Genomic DNA, 14,102 nt, shown 5'->3' with positions numbered 1-14,102 from the left:
TAGAAAATCTATATATTTTCAGTTTTCAGTAGTGTTACACAAATAAGCAATTCATATTAGTATCAGAAAAAAGACACCTTTCATCTGAATTAAAAATAAAATTACCTGCAGAGTGACAGAATGAAATAATTTTCTGACATTTATTAAATGCAGGAAATATAATTGTTTAATGGGGAAATTCAAACCTAACAAATTAAGAGGAATGTAGGTTTCTGATGACCTTCACAGCCACACAATTCAAATTATTCTGCAAATAAATGACTTTCAATTGTAGAAGAGCAGCAAGTTCACAATTTGTAATGGAATTCAATGAAATGAAAAATTTTGTCTGCCATGCAAGAGCCTAATAAACAAATAGATTCATAAAAGTTGAGATGTTAAAACATTACACCTGCAATTGGAATGCTTTCCTTATTAAAATATATTTTTGAAGCATAGTGGAGGAATCTTTATTTTACAGCTGACCTGCAGCACACAATCATCTTGTGGGAAAACTACATTACAAAAATGAGAAGACCTTTAAATTCCCTGTCTAAATGGGGACAATTTTTTCTAATGTAACATTTAAAGTGACCTTAAAATGCATTAATTTTCTAGCAAGACCTGAGATCACTAGGATCCTCACTCAGATAATAAGATCATGGTCATTGTGATCGTAACCACAACTTGCAATCCCAAGTATCTGCATTAACCTCTTACACCATTTTTATATCAAGAGTTTATCTGTCTCTGATTAAAAAAAATATTCAAAGACTCTACTTTCATTGTCCTTGGGGAAGCGTTTCAAAGACCTACAGTCACTGAAATGATAACAAAATAACTTCTTATTTTAAAACCATGACTCTGGTTCTGCATTCTCCATTGAAGGAAAATACTGGCTGAAATCACTCCAGATTTTGTATGTTTGAATATAGTTTCATTGTTTCTTTCTACTTTGCTAAATTCTTGTGGATACAAGTCTAGCATGTCCAATCTTTTCTAGTGAGATAATCTGCCTATTCCAGCTCTCTGAACTGCTTCCAGTGCATTAATATCCTTCCTTGAATATGAGGCCAATACTGGTTTCAGTAATGCTCTATTTAAATGAAACAATGTCCCTTTTTGAGTATTCAGTTCCCCAGCAATAAACAATAACTTTGTTAGCTTTCCTAACCATTTCCTGTACTGCATTTTTGCCTTTTACAAGTTATACACAAAGACATTCATATTCCTCTGCATCTTGCATCACAAAGACACACTCCTTTCTTATTTTTTCTCTGTCAAATTGAAGTATTTCACCTTTTCCCACATATTTCACTTGTATGATTGTGGCCCCATATTTAACCCACCTAGTTTCCTTTACAATCCATTAACCTCTCTGTAACATCCTCTAGCCCCGTATCCCTTTGGCTACAGGCTCTTGATCATTTTCAATGTCTACTACTTCACTACTAACAGGCATTTTTTCAGATGCCTCGGTCCTAAGCTATGGAACCCCCTCCTCAAACTTCTCTACCTCCCTCTTCTGTCTTAAGAAGTATCTTCAATTCTATGTTTTTGATATCAACCCACATAACCCCTTACTTGTGAAATAGCTTTCCCCATTATTACGCTGGAAGTACTATATACAGTTGAAGTCAGAAGTTTACATACACCTTGGCCAAATACATTTAAACTCAGTTTTTCACAATTCCTTACATTTAATCCTAGAAAACATTCCCTGTCTTAGTCAGTTAGGATCACTACTTTATTTTAAGAATGTGAAATGTCAGAATAATAGTAGAGAGAATGATTTATTTCAGCTTTTATTTCTTTCATCACTTCCCCACTGGGTCAGAAGTTTACATACACTTTGTTAGAATTTGGTAGCATTGCCTTTGAATTGTTTAACTTTGGTCAAATGTTTTGGGTAGCCTCCTACAAGCTTCTCACAGTAAGTTGCTGGAATTTTGTTCCATTCCTCCAGACAGAACTGGTGTAACTGAGTCAGGTTTGTAGGCCTCCTTGCTCGCATATGCTTTTTCAGTTCTGCCCACAAATTTTCTATCGGATTGCGGTCAGAAAATGACGTCAAGTCTAGTTCATCCTTGGGAGCAATTTCAAAACGCCTGAAGGTACCACGTTCATCTGTACAAACAATAGTACGAAAGTATAAACACCATGGGACCACACAGCCATCATACTGCTCAGGAAGGAGATGCATTCTGCCTCCTAGAGATGAACGTACTTGGTGCGAAAAGTGCAAATCAATCCAAGAACAACAGCAAAGGACCTTGTGAAAATGCTGGAAGAAATAGGTAGACAAGTATCTATATCCACAGTAAAACGAGTCCCATATTGACATAACCTGAAAGGCTGCTCAGCAAGGAAGAAGCCACTGCTCCAAAACCGCCACAAAAAAGCCAGACTACAATTTGCAAGTGCACATGGGGACAAAGATCTTACTTTTTGGAGAAATGTCCTCTGGTCTGATGAAACAAAAATTGAACTGTTAGACCATAATGACCATCTTTATGTTTGGAGAAAAAAGGGTGAGGCTTGCAAGCCAAAGAACACCATCCCAACCGTGAAGCATGGGGGTGGAAGAATCATGTTGTGGGGGTGATTTGCTGCAAGAGGGACTTGTGCACTTCACAAAATAGATGGCATCATGAGGAAGGAAAATTATGTGGACATATTGAGGCAACATCTCAAGATATCAGCTAGGAAGTTAAAGCTCGGTTGCAAATGGGTCTTCCAAATGGACAATGACCCCAAGCATACCTCCAAAGTTGTGGCAAGATTGCTTAAGAACAACACAGTCCAAGTATTGGAATGGCCATCACAAAGCCCTGACCTCAATCTGATAGAAAATTTGTGGGCAGAACTGAAAAAGCGTGTGCAAGCAAGGAGGCCTACAAACCTGACTCAGTTACACCAGGTCTGTCTGGAGGAATGGAACAAAATTCCAGCAACTTACTGTGAGAAGCTTGTGGAAGGCTACCCAAACATTTGACCCAAGTTAAACAATTTAAAGGCAATGCTACTAAATACTAACAAAGTGTATGTAAACTTCTGACCCACTGGGAAAGTGATGAAAGAAATAAAAGCTGAAATAAATCATTCTCTCTACTATTATTCTGACATTTCACATTCTTAAAATAAAGTAGTGATCCTAACTGACCTAAGACAGAGAATGTTTTCTAAGATTAAATGTCATGAATTGCGAAAAACTGAGTTTAAATGTATTTGGCTAAGGTGTATGTAAACTTCTGACTTCAACTGTACATTTAAATAAGTATGTTGTTGGAGAAGGTATGCAAGTTAGTAAAGGCAGAGAGGGATGAGTGAAACAATTGCTTCCCAACCCTATAGCTGTATATTTTCTTTACCTATCCTGAAGCACTTGTGTGATAAAGGTTATTCCACTGAGTGGCTAGGGAACAGCAGGTGGCCACACACACACATACACCAACTTGCAGAGTGCCCTGGAGTGTGAAGAGTAGTACGTGGGCACCAATGCCAAATCTCAGCAGGTGACAGCAACACAGCGCAGGGTGAGAGTGAAACTAAGAGCTGATTCTAAGGGAGAGGCCTAGTTTTCAGCACCATATATTAATTTACAGTAATTACCACTTTTGTTGTCACTATTATTCAAAATACTAATTTGATCATAAGTTCCTTAAGGATTCCAATATAGTTTGATATCATACAGACTTCTGCTAATTAAATTAGAGGATAAGGAGATTTCTCACTGGAAATTTGTGGTTTTGTTACATACATCAGGAAACAAAATTCAATGGAAGTCCTTCTTCCATTTCATCTTGCAATGATATGTTAAAAGTTTTCCAAGGATAAATTGCTCAGAACCAAGTCATTTAGCCTATGTGATAAAATAAATATTCAAACTTGATTATTCATTTTCCTTATGATAATGGCTGAGAATTCCTGACAAAGGAGTATTATGAAGATCATTTATTGATAGATATTTGAGCTTCAAGGAATGAAGGCACAGAAGGAATCAAGGGATAAATTGAGGAAATGAAATAAATTCATTTCAGATCTTACTTTATGGTTGGAAAGGTGTGAGGGGGTGCACAATCCACTATAGTCTACAATGGGGACAATTATTGGTGCACTAGAGTACTCATAATGTGCAAATTCCTTTCTACTTTCCATACTTCTATTAATGCTGTATACCATTGATGCAGCCAAACAAAGTGTACAACAGCAGCGTAGAAGATGTTGTGAATAATTGTGAATACATTTAAAAGAAAATGCACAGCATTTGAATAACCAAGGAAAACCCACAAGAAATACCATCTACACTGACCAGATTTCTTGTTCTTGATTTGTTTTTGAAGATTGCTGTGAAAAAAAAACACAATAGTTTAATATCAAGTTAATTTACCAGTGGGCAGCATAATTATTTATAGGAATTTAATTCAAAGTGAATAAACATATCGATCCTTACCTCTTCTGCATTGATGCCTTTGAACTTGACAAATTGTTACAAAATAAAGATCCAAATTTTGCCTGTTCCCCGCTGATCTTTTTTCTATTAAGATTGCTCTTTTTTTCCTTTAGGCCGGTTGGCACATTTCTCTCATTATCATTTTCAATGTTGACATCAGCTGCTGGATCAGGTTCTTGCTTCCTTTTATTTGTTCTTTTCACTTTTCCAATGAAGAAATCATCATCCCCACTCTCATCACTAGATGTCTGATTATAAAACCTCTCCTCTGTACTATCATCAAAATACTCTTCTTCTTCATCAACACTTTCATCTTCTTCAATAGGTTTTGAGTTAGGTGAATTAATTGAAACTTGATTTGTTTTCTCTATATTTAACTGGGCAGGTTTCATCTTTTTAGTAATTTGAGAAAGCAAACCTGCAGCTTGGTCTTTGGAGGTGTCTTCTTTACTGAAACAATCTTCATTCGAAGCTTCGGATTTGGAGTCTTCTGGAGTTGCACTCGTTTGTTCGGTATCTATTGCTCTAGATTCCGTCTGTTTGGTAACATGAGAAACCAATGTGGACTCAGCAGCTTGGACTTTGGAGGCATCTTCATTAGTGAAACACTTTTCAATCATAACTTCAGGTTCAGATTTTTCCAGAGTTGTACTGGCTTGTTTGATATGTGTTGGTTTGCTTTTCTCACCTATGGTATTGTCTCCTTTCATCTTATTTGTCTTACCATGGGACATTCCTTCTTGCCTTGAGGGCTCTAATGACTCTGTTTTCAACTGTGGCTCCTGCAGCAACTTCTGGTCTTTGTTTTTTTCTCTAGCTTCTTTAAATAAATTTACAGCAGCTGGCAAAAAAAATGAGGAAAAATTTTTTTTACACATCACATAAAGGTATTTCATGTCACATTTCCATATTATATGGAATTTCCAAATGAAATCCCCCGAACAAACACACACAAAATACCAGGGGAACTCAGCAGGTCAAGCAGTATCTATGGAAAGGAACAGAGTCTACGTTTTGGGCTGAGACCCTTCATTAGTCCTGTCATCGACTCTTCATTCCTTTCCTTAGGTGCTGCTTGATCTGCTGAGCTCCTCCAGCATTTTGTGTGTGTTGCTCTGGATTTCCAGCATCTGCAGGATCTCTTGTGTTTATTCCCCCAGTCTAGCATTCTTTGTAGTTATAGACAGAAACACAAATAGTAAAAGTGTATAGTTAGTGCAAATTATTTAATCACTTGCCCATACAACACAATACTGTGGAATGATCTCAAGTAGCAGTTTAATTGTATTATTTTATGAAGAGAAATATAAGTAAAACATTGTAAAATAGTTACCGTAAAATATCGAATGCTTCATTACTCAATTTTAAAATTAAATCTACAATAATGGTTTATAAAACATCAGCTAATCTTAAACTTGAAATTTCACTTTTGTCCAAGGTGCCTTCTTGAGCTAGTCCCATACTCTTCTAAATCTTTCCTATGCTAGGATAGACAAGACTTGTTTGCTTTGGAGCAGAGAAGGCCGAGGAGGAATCTGGCAGAGGTGTACAGAATTATGAAAGGCATAGATAGGGTAGATTGTAAGATATTTTCCCCTTGGTGGAGGTGACTAAGTACAGAGGATATAGGCTTAAGTGAGGATTAAGGCATTCAGGTGGGATTTGTCAAAGTTTTTTTTTACCCAGAGATGTTGCAATCTGGAACACTCTACCTGTGAAGATGGTGGAAGCAGTACTCTCACATTTAAAAAGCACCTGGATGAGCACTGGAATCACCAAGACATAGCAGGTCATGGACCAGAAACACAAGAGATTCTGCAAATAGTGGAAATCTTGAGCAACACGTACAAAACGATGGAGGAACTTAGCAGGTCAGGCAGCAAATATGAAGTGGAATAAATTGTGGACATTTTGGGCCAAGACCCTTCATCAAGCTATAGACCAGCATCTGATAAATGGGATGAGTATAGACAGGTACTTAATAGCCAGCAGGGGCTGAAAATCCTGCTTCAGTATTCAATGTGTAAAACCTGTTTTCGAAGGAAGACTCCAATTACAATCTGCAGACGCTGGAAATACAAGCAACACACACAAAATGCTGGAGAAACTCAGAAGGTCAGGCAACATCTATGGAAAAAGAGTACAGTCATCGATTTGAGCTAAGATGAGGGGCGCCAGCCCAAAACGTCGACTGTCCTCCTTTCCATAGATGCTGCCTGGCCTGCTGAGTTCCTCCAGCATTTTGTGTTTGAAGGAAGGCCTCTTAATGTGCAAAGTTATGAAAATGTCCCCAAGACTTTACAGTTGAATATTAAAAGTATTTATTTGAATGAATAAATAGACAACAGATGAAAGGGTAAGGAAGAGGATTAAAGACAGCTAGTAACTTTGAAGTATGAAACCGATCTGCAATACCAAACAATAAAACCTCAAGAAAGTACTTTGCAGTCCATGTAACTTTTTAATTAATTCTGTGAAACTGAAGTAACTTATAAAACAATCAAACTATGGTAAACATCTTACTTTATGAAAGAAGCTTTATATATTTTAAATGTGGCATTATCTAGTTAGACAAGAACTCTGGGCTTTTCCTTCCCATATTTTGGACATCCAGTTGAAGGGTGCATGGATGGGGAGAATTAATTGAAGGATGCAGGTGACAAAAGCACAAAAAAAGTACTCAGAGCAGCACTTGGTACATTTACTGTTTTCACATTAATTTTGGCCACTAATTTCCTTTTTTTTCAAGTGACATTTTCTTGACAGTATTTCATCATTGCTTGTTGAATTTTACTTTGAACTAAAAGGAGTCAAAGACCAGTCATAGTTTGAGTGACATAGATTATGATGGAAATGCCTCTTCCACTATATTGTTTGATTATCGAGAACTACAAGGTACAATGTACAACTTTCCACCATCAAAGATACACAATCTCCCCCACCCCTCCAACAAGATGGCACCGCAGTCGGTCACAACAGTCTCACCAGGTCCAACCAATGGAGTAATTGCTTGTCTTTTCTGTTTTTTTATGATGGTAAGACACTGCTCGATATTAAGATCATTAAATACTATAGATCTACACCAGAAGAGAGTTGCTGGATAGCTATGGAGCTGGACTTGTTACCTACTGCGCTGTAATCTGCTACAGCAAGCCAAGGAATAAGGCATCAGAAAAGGTTCAACAAAAGGTGCAATTGATTGTCTTCAATGTTTTTCTTGTGATCGCAAGAGTGACGGCAGGTATGCTGTCTGGCCTCAGTTGTTGCATGAATTAGGCCCTCATGCTGCGGTGGCGCCTGTTGCAGCCGCCCAGGGGAGGAGATGCCAGAGGCAGTGTGTGAGAGAACAGAGGCTTATTGGACACCCTAGAGTCTGTGCTGAGTCGGGGATTGGCCCCTCCCTTCAGTGCTGCTCGTCATCTGTGGCTGCACTAGCACATGATGAGGGACTACTGCATGTTTGTTCTTGCAGAAACATGGCTCTAGGACAACATCCCATACATCTTTTCCTGTTGCTGCAAAAGTACTGTTCCATGCTTAAATGATCAAAGTGCTTCCTGTGTTATGTGTTCTTGCTGAAACTGATAATGAATCCTTGCTATTGCACAGCATGGTGTGCTCTGTTTGGGATTTGGAGGACTCAGAAGCAGACGAGGCAACAGTGAGTCTCTTTAATCACGCAAGTTTAAGAATTCTCTCTGGAACATGTGATATCTAATTAAGAAACAGAACCTAGTTTAAAATTAAATTATAGAAGTGAAATAACCCTTGGGAAAGAAAGATGGAGCTGAGGGATAACAGAAATGACTGTAAGAAGTTATTTTGAAATCTCTAACGAACAAGCACAGATATGGTGCATTTGTAAAACTCAATTTTCATGGCCAGAGAGTTGTTTGGTAGTAATTTAGTGATTACACCATCAGTCCTAGGCCTTTCTGCCATGTTTAGTGGATTTCAAAATGGTGCCGAACTGTGACCTCCATTGAGTCGCGGCACAGATTTTTGCTTAATTGCTTAGTTTTTCAAAGCTTTTTGGGTTTGTAAGGATGGTTTTGGGGACAGAGGAGGTATTAGGGGTCAGTTTAGGGTTTAGCAACAGCGATGTGGGGGAATTGGAGGTCAGGTTGGAGTCTAAATGACTGCTCTGCATTTGAATTGAGTCCACAGCATTCCACGGGGGAGAGGGAGCAACCAGAAGTCAATATACACATTAATACCAATGACACAGATAGGAAAAGGGATGAGGTCCTGAAGAGTGAATACAAGTTAGGAAAGAAGTTAAAAAGCAGGACCTTAAGGTAGTAATCTCTGGATTGCTGCCTGTGCCATGTGTCAGTGAGTGTAGAAATAGCATGATCTGGTAGACAAATGAATGACTAGTGTGAGAGGCAGGGTTTCAGATTTATGGGTCATTGGAATCTCTTCAAGAAAAGCTGTAACATATTTGATAATTTTGATAACCTGCGCGGTAAGTATGGCCTTGCGCATCATCATTTTTTTAAATACCTGCAGATTCGCCACTTTGTCAAGGAAAAATTTCCCTCTTTTCCTGTTCTACCACCTGCTATGTTATGGGAAAAATTCACTCTTAGCTTTAACAATAACAGGCTGATCTCTGAACTATACTCTCAGCTGATGTCTTTGGGAGTTCAAGCTCTAAACAAAACTAAGAGTAGGTGGGAGGACGACTTCGGTATGGACCTTGCGGAGGAATATGGGAAAAAGTATTGAATAGGGTTCATTTCTCATCATCATGTGCTAGACTGGGGCTCATACAATTCAAAGTTTTACACAGGGTACATTTAAGTAAAGCCAGACTGGCAGACATATACCCTGGGACAGACGCTGGATGTGACAGGTGTTCCTTCTCTCCGGCTGGTTTAGTACATGCATTTTGGTCATGCCCTCGGCTTGATGACTATAGGGCACTGGTTTTTAAAATTATCAGTGAGGTTCTGGGGGTGACACTGAGACCTTGCCCGCTTATAGCTGTATTTGGTGTGGCAGATGATGATTTGGGTTTAAATGCAAGCGAATCGGATATCATTGCATTTACATCGCTATTGGCCCGTAGGAGAATTTTACTGGTTTGGAAATCTGCCATTCCCCCAACTGCTGCTGCTTGGTTAGAAGATGAAATGTTTTTTCTGAAATTAGAAAGGATTAAATTCACTTTGAGGGGGTCTGTGAAAAAGTTCTATTCGAAATGGGGACCTTTCTTATCATATTTTGGGAGTCTTAAGGAATTATCTACTAGTTGAGGGCATTTGATTGTACTTAGGAAGTTGCCTCCCATTTAACACACTTATAATTTACTTCACAGGGTGGTTGATGGGTTGTAAATATGAGTGTATTTTGGATCATCTGACATGTTGCAGATGTGTATGAGCCGTTGTATTGAAGTAGTGTGGGGGTACGGTTGTGAAATGTCCGTACTTGTATTTGTGAATTGTTGTGTTGTAGATATATTAGCTGTCATGATATGTTGGGGGAGGGCGGGTGGGGGGAAGGTTTGTTTTGGGGGTACGATAGTAAAGCAAAATGGAGGAAAATGTAATCCATTATATATTCTGTATTGTGTCATTCCTTCAATAAAAATAAAAATTTAAAAATTTAAAAAAAAAGCTGTGACCTGTACAAAAGGAATGGTTATACCTGAGCTCAAGCAGTTTCAATGTCCTTATTTCAGGTTTGCTATAGCTATTGGAGGGTTTAAACTAGACTGGCAAGGGTATGGGAACCAGAGCATTAAGTCAGACACTGGAGCAGTTGGTATACAAGTAGATGCAATGTGTAGAGAGACTATGAGGAAAATTGGTAGTGGAAAGGGCATAATTGCAATCAGTTCAATGGTTTGTAAGTACAAAGAATAAGGCATGGATCAGTGCATGAAATTACAATGTTCTGGTCACTATATAGGCTTCACTGTCACAAGGGCAGGATTGTTCTGGGGTTTAATTGCTTCAAAAGAGATAGGGAGGAAAGTAAAATGTGAGGTGGGGGTGAAAGAATTGATAATGAGGGATAGTATCACAGCTACAGAAAGGGAGGATGTCATGGAGAGATTGTTTACTGAGTCAGTCAGTGTGAGTGTAAGACAGAAACATGAAGGAAGCAATCACTCTATTGAGAGTATTCTATTGGCCACCCAATAGCACAAGGGACATTGAGTAGATTAGTAGCAGATTTTGGAAAGGTGCAAAAATAACAGGGTTCTTGTCATAGGAGACTTCAACTTCCCTAATATTGATTGGCAACTTTGTAGTTTAAAAGGTTTAGATGGAGCAGAACTTTTTCTGGTTTGTCTGTGAAGGATTCCTGACACACGATGTGGACAGGCCGACTGGAGGAGTGGCCATTCTGGACATAGTCCTAGGCAATGAAGCTCGTCAGGTGACAGATCTTGGGTGGTGGTGGGGCGGGGGGAAATGACCATTTTGGAAATAGTTATCCTACTTCCTGACCTTTAGCATAGCCATGAACAAGGATAGGAGTAGTTGATATGGTAAAGTATTTATTTGGATGAGGGCTAATTACAATGGCATTAGACAGCAACTTGGGAGCGTATATTGGGAATAATTTACTCAGGGTAATGCACCATGGAATGTAGAGGCTGTTTAGGAATGGGGTTCTGGATAGTTTTTCCCACACTGAGAAAGAAAAGAGTGGCTAACTGGCAAAGGGGCAAGGATAGCAGAATTAGCATTGCCAATCTGTTCTGTCGCATCACCTCCCACCTCTTCTGGATTGCACAAGGTGGGCAATTGGGAGAGATAGTCTACCATGACGGTGTGCTATCCTGCCTAATGATGGATGCTGAAATAGGACAGTTGTAGAGCCAGGTACCATCTCATGATGCCTGCATTGTAGTGTTTCATGGAGTGGATCCAGGTGAGTACTTTGTGGTCGGTCTCGAGAAATAATTCCCTGTCTAGCAGGTAATACTGGAGGCTTTCCAAGACCTATGTTATGGCAAGAGCTTCCTTTTCAACACCTTGTCTCCCACAGCAGCGGCTTCTGACTAAGATACAATGCCTGCTGTTTTTCTCCTTCTTTCCCCTGGGTTTAGGACTACTCCTATCCCCATTGTTGAGGCGTCGATTTGGAGGATGAATGGTTTGAAGTCTGGGTTGATGAGGACAGGCTGGGTACAAAGACTCCCTCAGAGTCACAAAGGCTTCCTCACATTCTTTTATCCACTGGACCAGATTCTTTGCAGACTTCAGTGTCAGTTCTTGTTAGTGGGACTTCCAAGGCAGCAAATTGAGGGATAAAATGTCAAAACCACTCGACTAATCCCAGGAAGAACCGGACCCGCTTCTTGGTGCGGGGGCCACAGAAGTCAGAAGATGATAGTAGATGGAGCATATTCTGCCTGGAGGTAAGTGACTAGTGGTGTTCCTCAGAGATCTATTTTGGGACCCCTGCTTTTTGTGATTTTATAAATGACTTGAATGAGGAAGTAGAGGGGGTGGGTGAGTAAGTTTGCAGATAACACAAAGGTTAGAGGTGTTGTGGATAGTTTATTTATTTAGAGATACAGTGCAGAACAGGCCCTTCTGGCCCACTGACCCCACCATTTAACCCTAGCCTAATCACAGGACAATATACAATGACCAATCAACCTACTAACTGGTACGTCTTCGAACTGTGGGAGGAAACACCCCCACCCCCCGCCCACCAGATGCAGGAAGAACTTATAAATTTTCTTACAGAGGACACCAGAATTGAACTCTGAACTCCGACGCCCAAGCTGTAATAGCATTGCGCTAACCACAATGCTACTGTGGTGCTCAAATAGGCTCTCGTAGGTTACAACAGGACATAGACAGGATTCTGACTTGGCGTAGAAGTGATGGATGGAGATCAATCCTGAAAAGTGTGAAGTGATTCACTTTAGATGCTCAAACTTGAAGGCAGAGTACAAGATTAATGGCATGATTAGCAGCGTGCAGGAACAGAGGGATCTTGTGGTCTAAGTCTATAGATCCCTCAAAGTTGCCATGTAATGATAGGGTGATTAAGTATGGTGTGTTGAAGAATTGAGACCAAGGGTCTCTAGGTAATGTTGCAGCTCTCTAAGGCTCTGGTTAAAGAACAAGTAAAGTATTATCGCAAACATGACGAAATCTGCAGATGCTGGAAATTCAAGCAACACACACAAAATGCTTGTGGACTGCGGCAGGTCAGGCAGCATCTATAGGAAGAAGTACAGTGGACGTTTCGGGCCGAGACCCTTCGTCAGGACTGTCCTGATGGAGGGTCTCGGCCTGAAACGTCGACTGCACCTCTTCCTACAGATGCTGCCTGGCCTGCTGCGTTCACCAGCAACTTTGATGTGTGTTGCTTGAATTTCCAGCATCTGCAGAATTCCTGTTGTTCTATAGGAAGAAGTACAGTGGACGTTTCAGGCCGAGACCCTCCATCAGGACAGTCCGGCCCGAAACGTCCACTGTACTTCTTCCTATAGATTCTGCCTGGCCTGCTACGTTCCACAAGTAAAATATTAGGTTCAGTTCTGGTCTCCTCATTATAGAAAGGATTCAGAAGCTTTAGAAAGGGTGCAGAGGAGAGCTGCCAGGATGCTGCTTGGATTAGGGAAGATGTCTGATGAGGAAACATTGAGCCAGCTAGCACTTTTCTCTTTGGAGTGACAGATGATAAGAGGCGCCTTGATAAGAGGTGTTTAATATTATGAGAATCATAGGTACAGTGGATAGCCAGCACCTTTTCCCCAGGGTAGCAATGGCCAATAACAGAGGACATCTGTTCAAGGTGAGTAGAGGAAAGCTTAGGGGAGATGTCAGAGGAGTAGATTTAAAAAAAAGTGTAGAGGGTGCCTGAAATGCATTGCCATAAGCTAAGGAATAACACTGGGATACAATCAAAGTTCTTCTTTATTTTAGTGCCCTTTCACACAGTATGCACCAACTGCAGTTGGGAGAATGAAATGTATGAAACTTTCTATTGGACTTGGTTAGATGTCCCAAAATTATTTTTATTGCAATTTTGCTTCATTATTTTGTAATCCATGGCCAAGAAAAGAAATAGAAAATTGCTTTTCAGCATTCATGATACCAAGCTCAAGTTTCTACTTTAGGTTCTTCTCCCCATAGGTCTTATGTCAAAGTATAACGTCAAACTTCAGAATCCTGGTCAATAACTTAAAATTCATGAAAATTCTGATCTAACACAAATTTAGATTTTGCTTAAGAGCGTTCTTATTGGAATGAACACATTTGTTTCAAAGATGACAACACATACAAGTCATGACTAAAGGAGTTTCTTCTTTACAGTAAACTTTATTTTACCCTTAATAGCTGCAATTTTTTTGCACACGAGTGGATGTGATGCGATCCTTGCAATTGCTCGTTCCTCGCTTGTGGAAGAGGGCTGCATAGACAAACAAGAAAGAAAACCATTAAAACAGGTTTCCCCCGCTATCCGAAGGTAGAGTGTTCCTATAAAACAGTTCGTAAGCTGGAATGTCGTAAAGTGAATAAGCAATTACCATTTATTAATATGGGAAAATTTTTGAGCATTCCCAGGCCCAAAAAATAACCTACAAAATCATGCCAAATAACACATAAAACCTAAAATAACGATCACATATAGTAAAAGCAGGAATGATATGATAAATACACAGCCTATATAAAGTAGAAATACTTTT

General features: G+C 39.6%; 1 protein-coding gene across 5 annotated transcripts in view; it reads right to left on the bottom strand.

Moving 5' to 3' along the window:
• srfbp1 (serum response factor binding protein 1) overlaps positions 1-14,102 on the bottom strand; it is a 238,468-nt gene that overhangs the window by 9,051 nt on the left and 215,315 nt on the right. For all 5 annotated transcript variants that reach the window (XR_011889516.1, XM_072281453.1, XM_072281454.1 and 2 more), the window contains 3 exons: positions 13,744-13,825; positions 4,433-5,273; positions 4,292-4,326 (listed from right to left, as the gene is read on the bottom strand). Coding sequence is in view for 4 of the 5 variants with exons in the window: in XM_072281453.1 (XP_072137554.1) it covers positions 4,292-4,326; positions 4,433-5,273; positions 13,744-13,825 (958 nt within the window). In the remaining variant the exon portion in view is untranslated. The remainder of the gene's footprint in view (positions 1-4,291; positions 4,327-4,432; positions 5,274-13,743; positions 13,826-14,102) is intronic.

This window comes from Mobula birostris, chromosome 17 (genome assembly GCF_030028105.1).
Source record: "Mobula birostris isolate sMobBir1 chromosome 17, sMobBir1.hap1, whole genome shotgun sequence".
Classification (NCBI taxonomy): Eukaryota; Metazoa; Chordata; class Chondrichthyes; order Myliobatiformes; family Myliobatidae; genus Mobula; species Mobula birostris.
The sequence above is the reverse complement of the archived record's forward strand: the minus strand, read 5'-3'. Positions and strand labels throughout refer to the sequence as shown.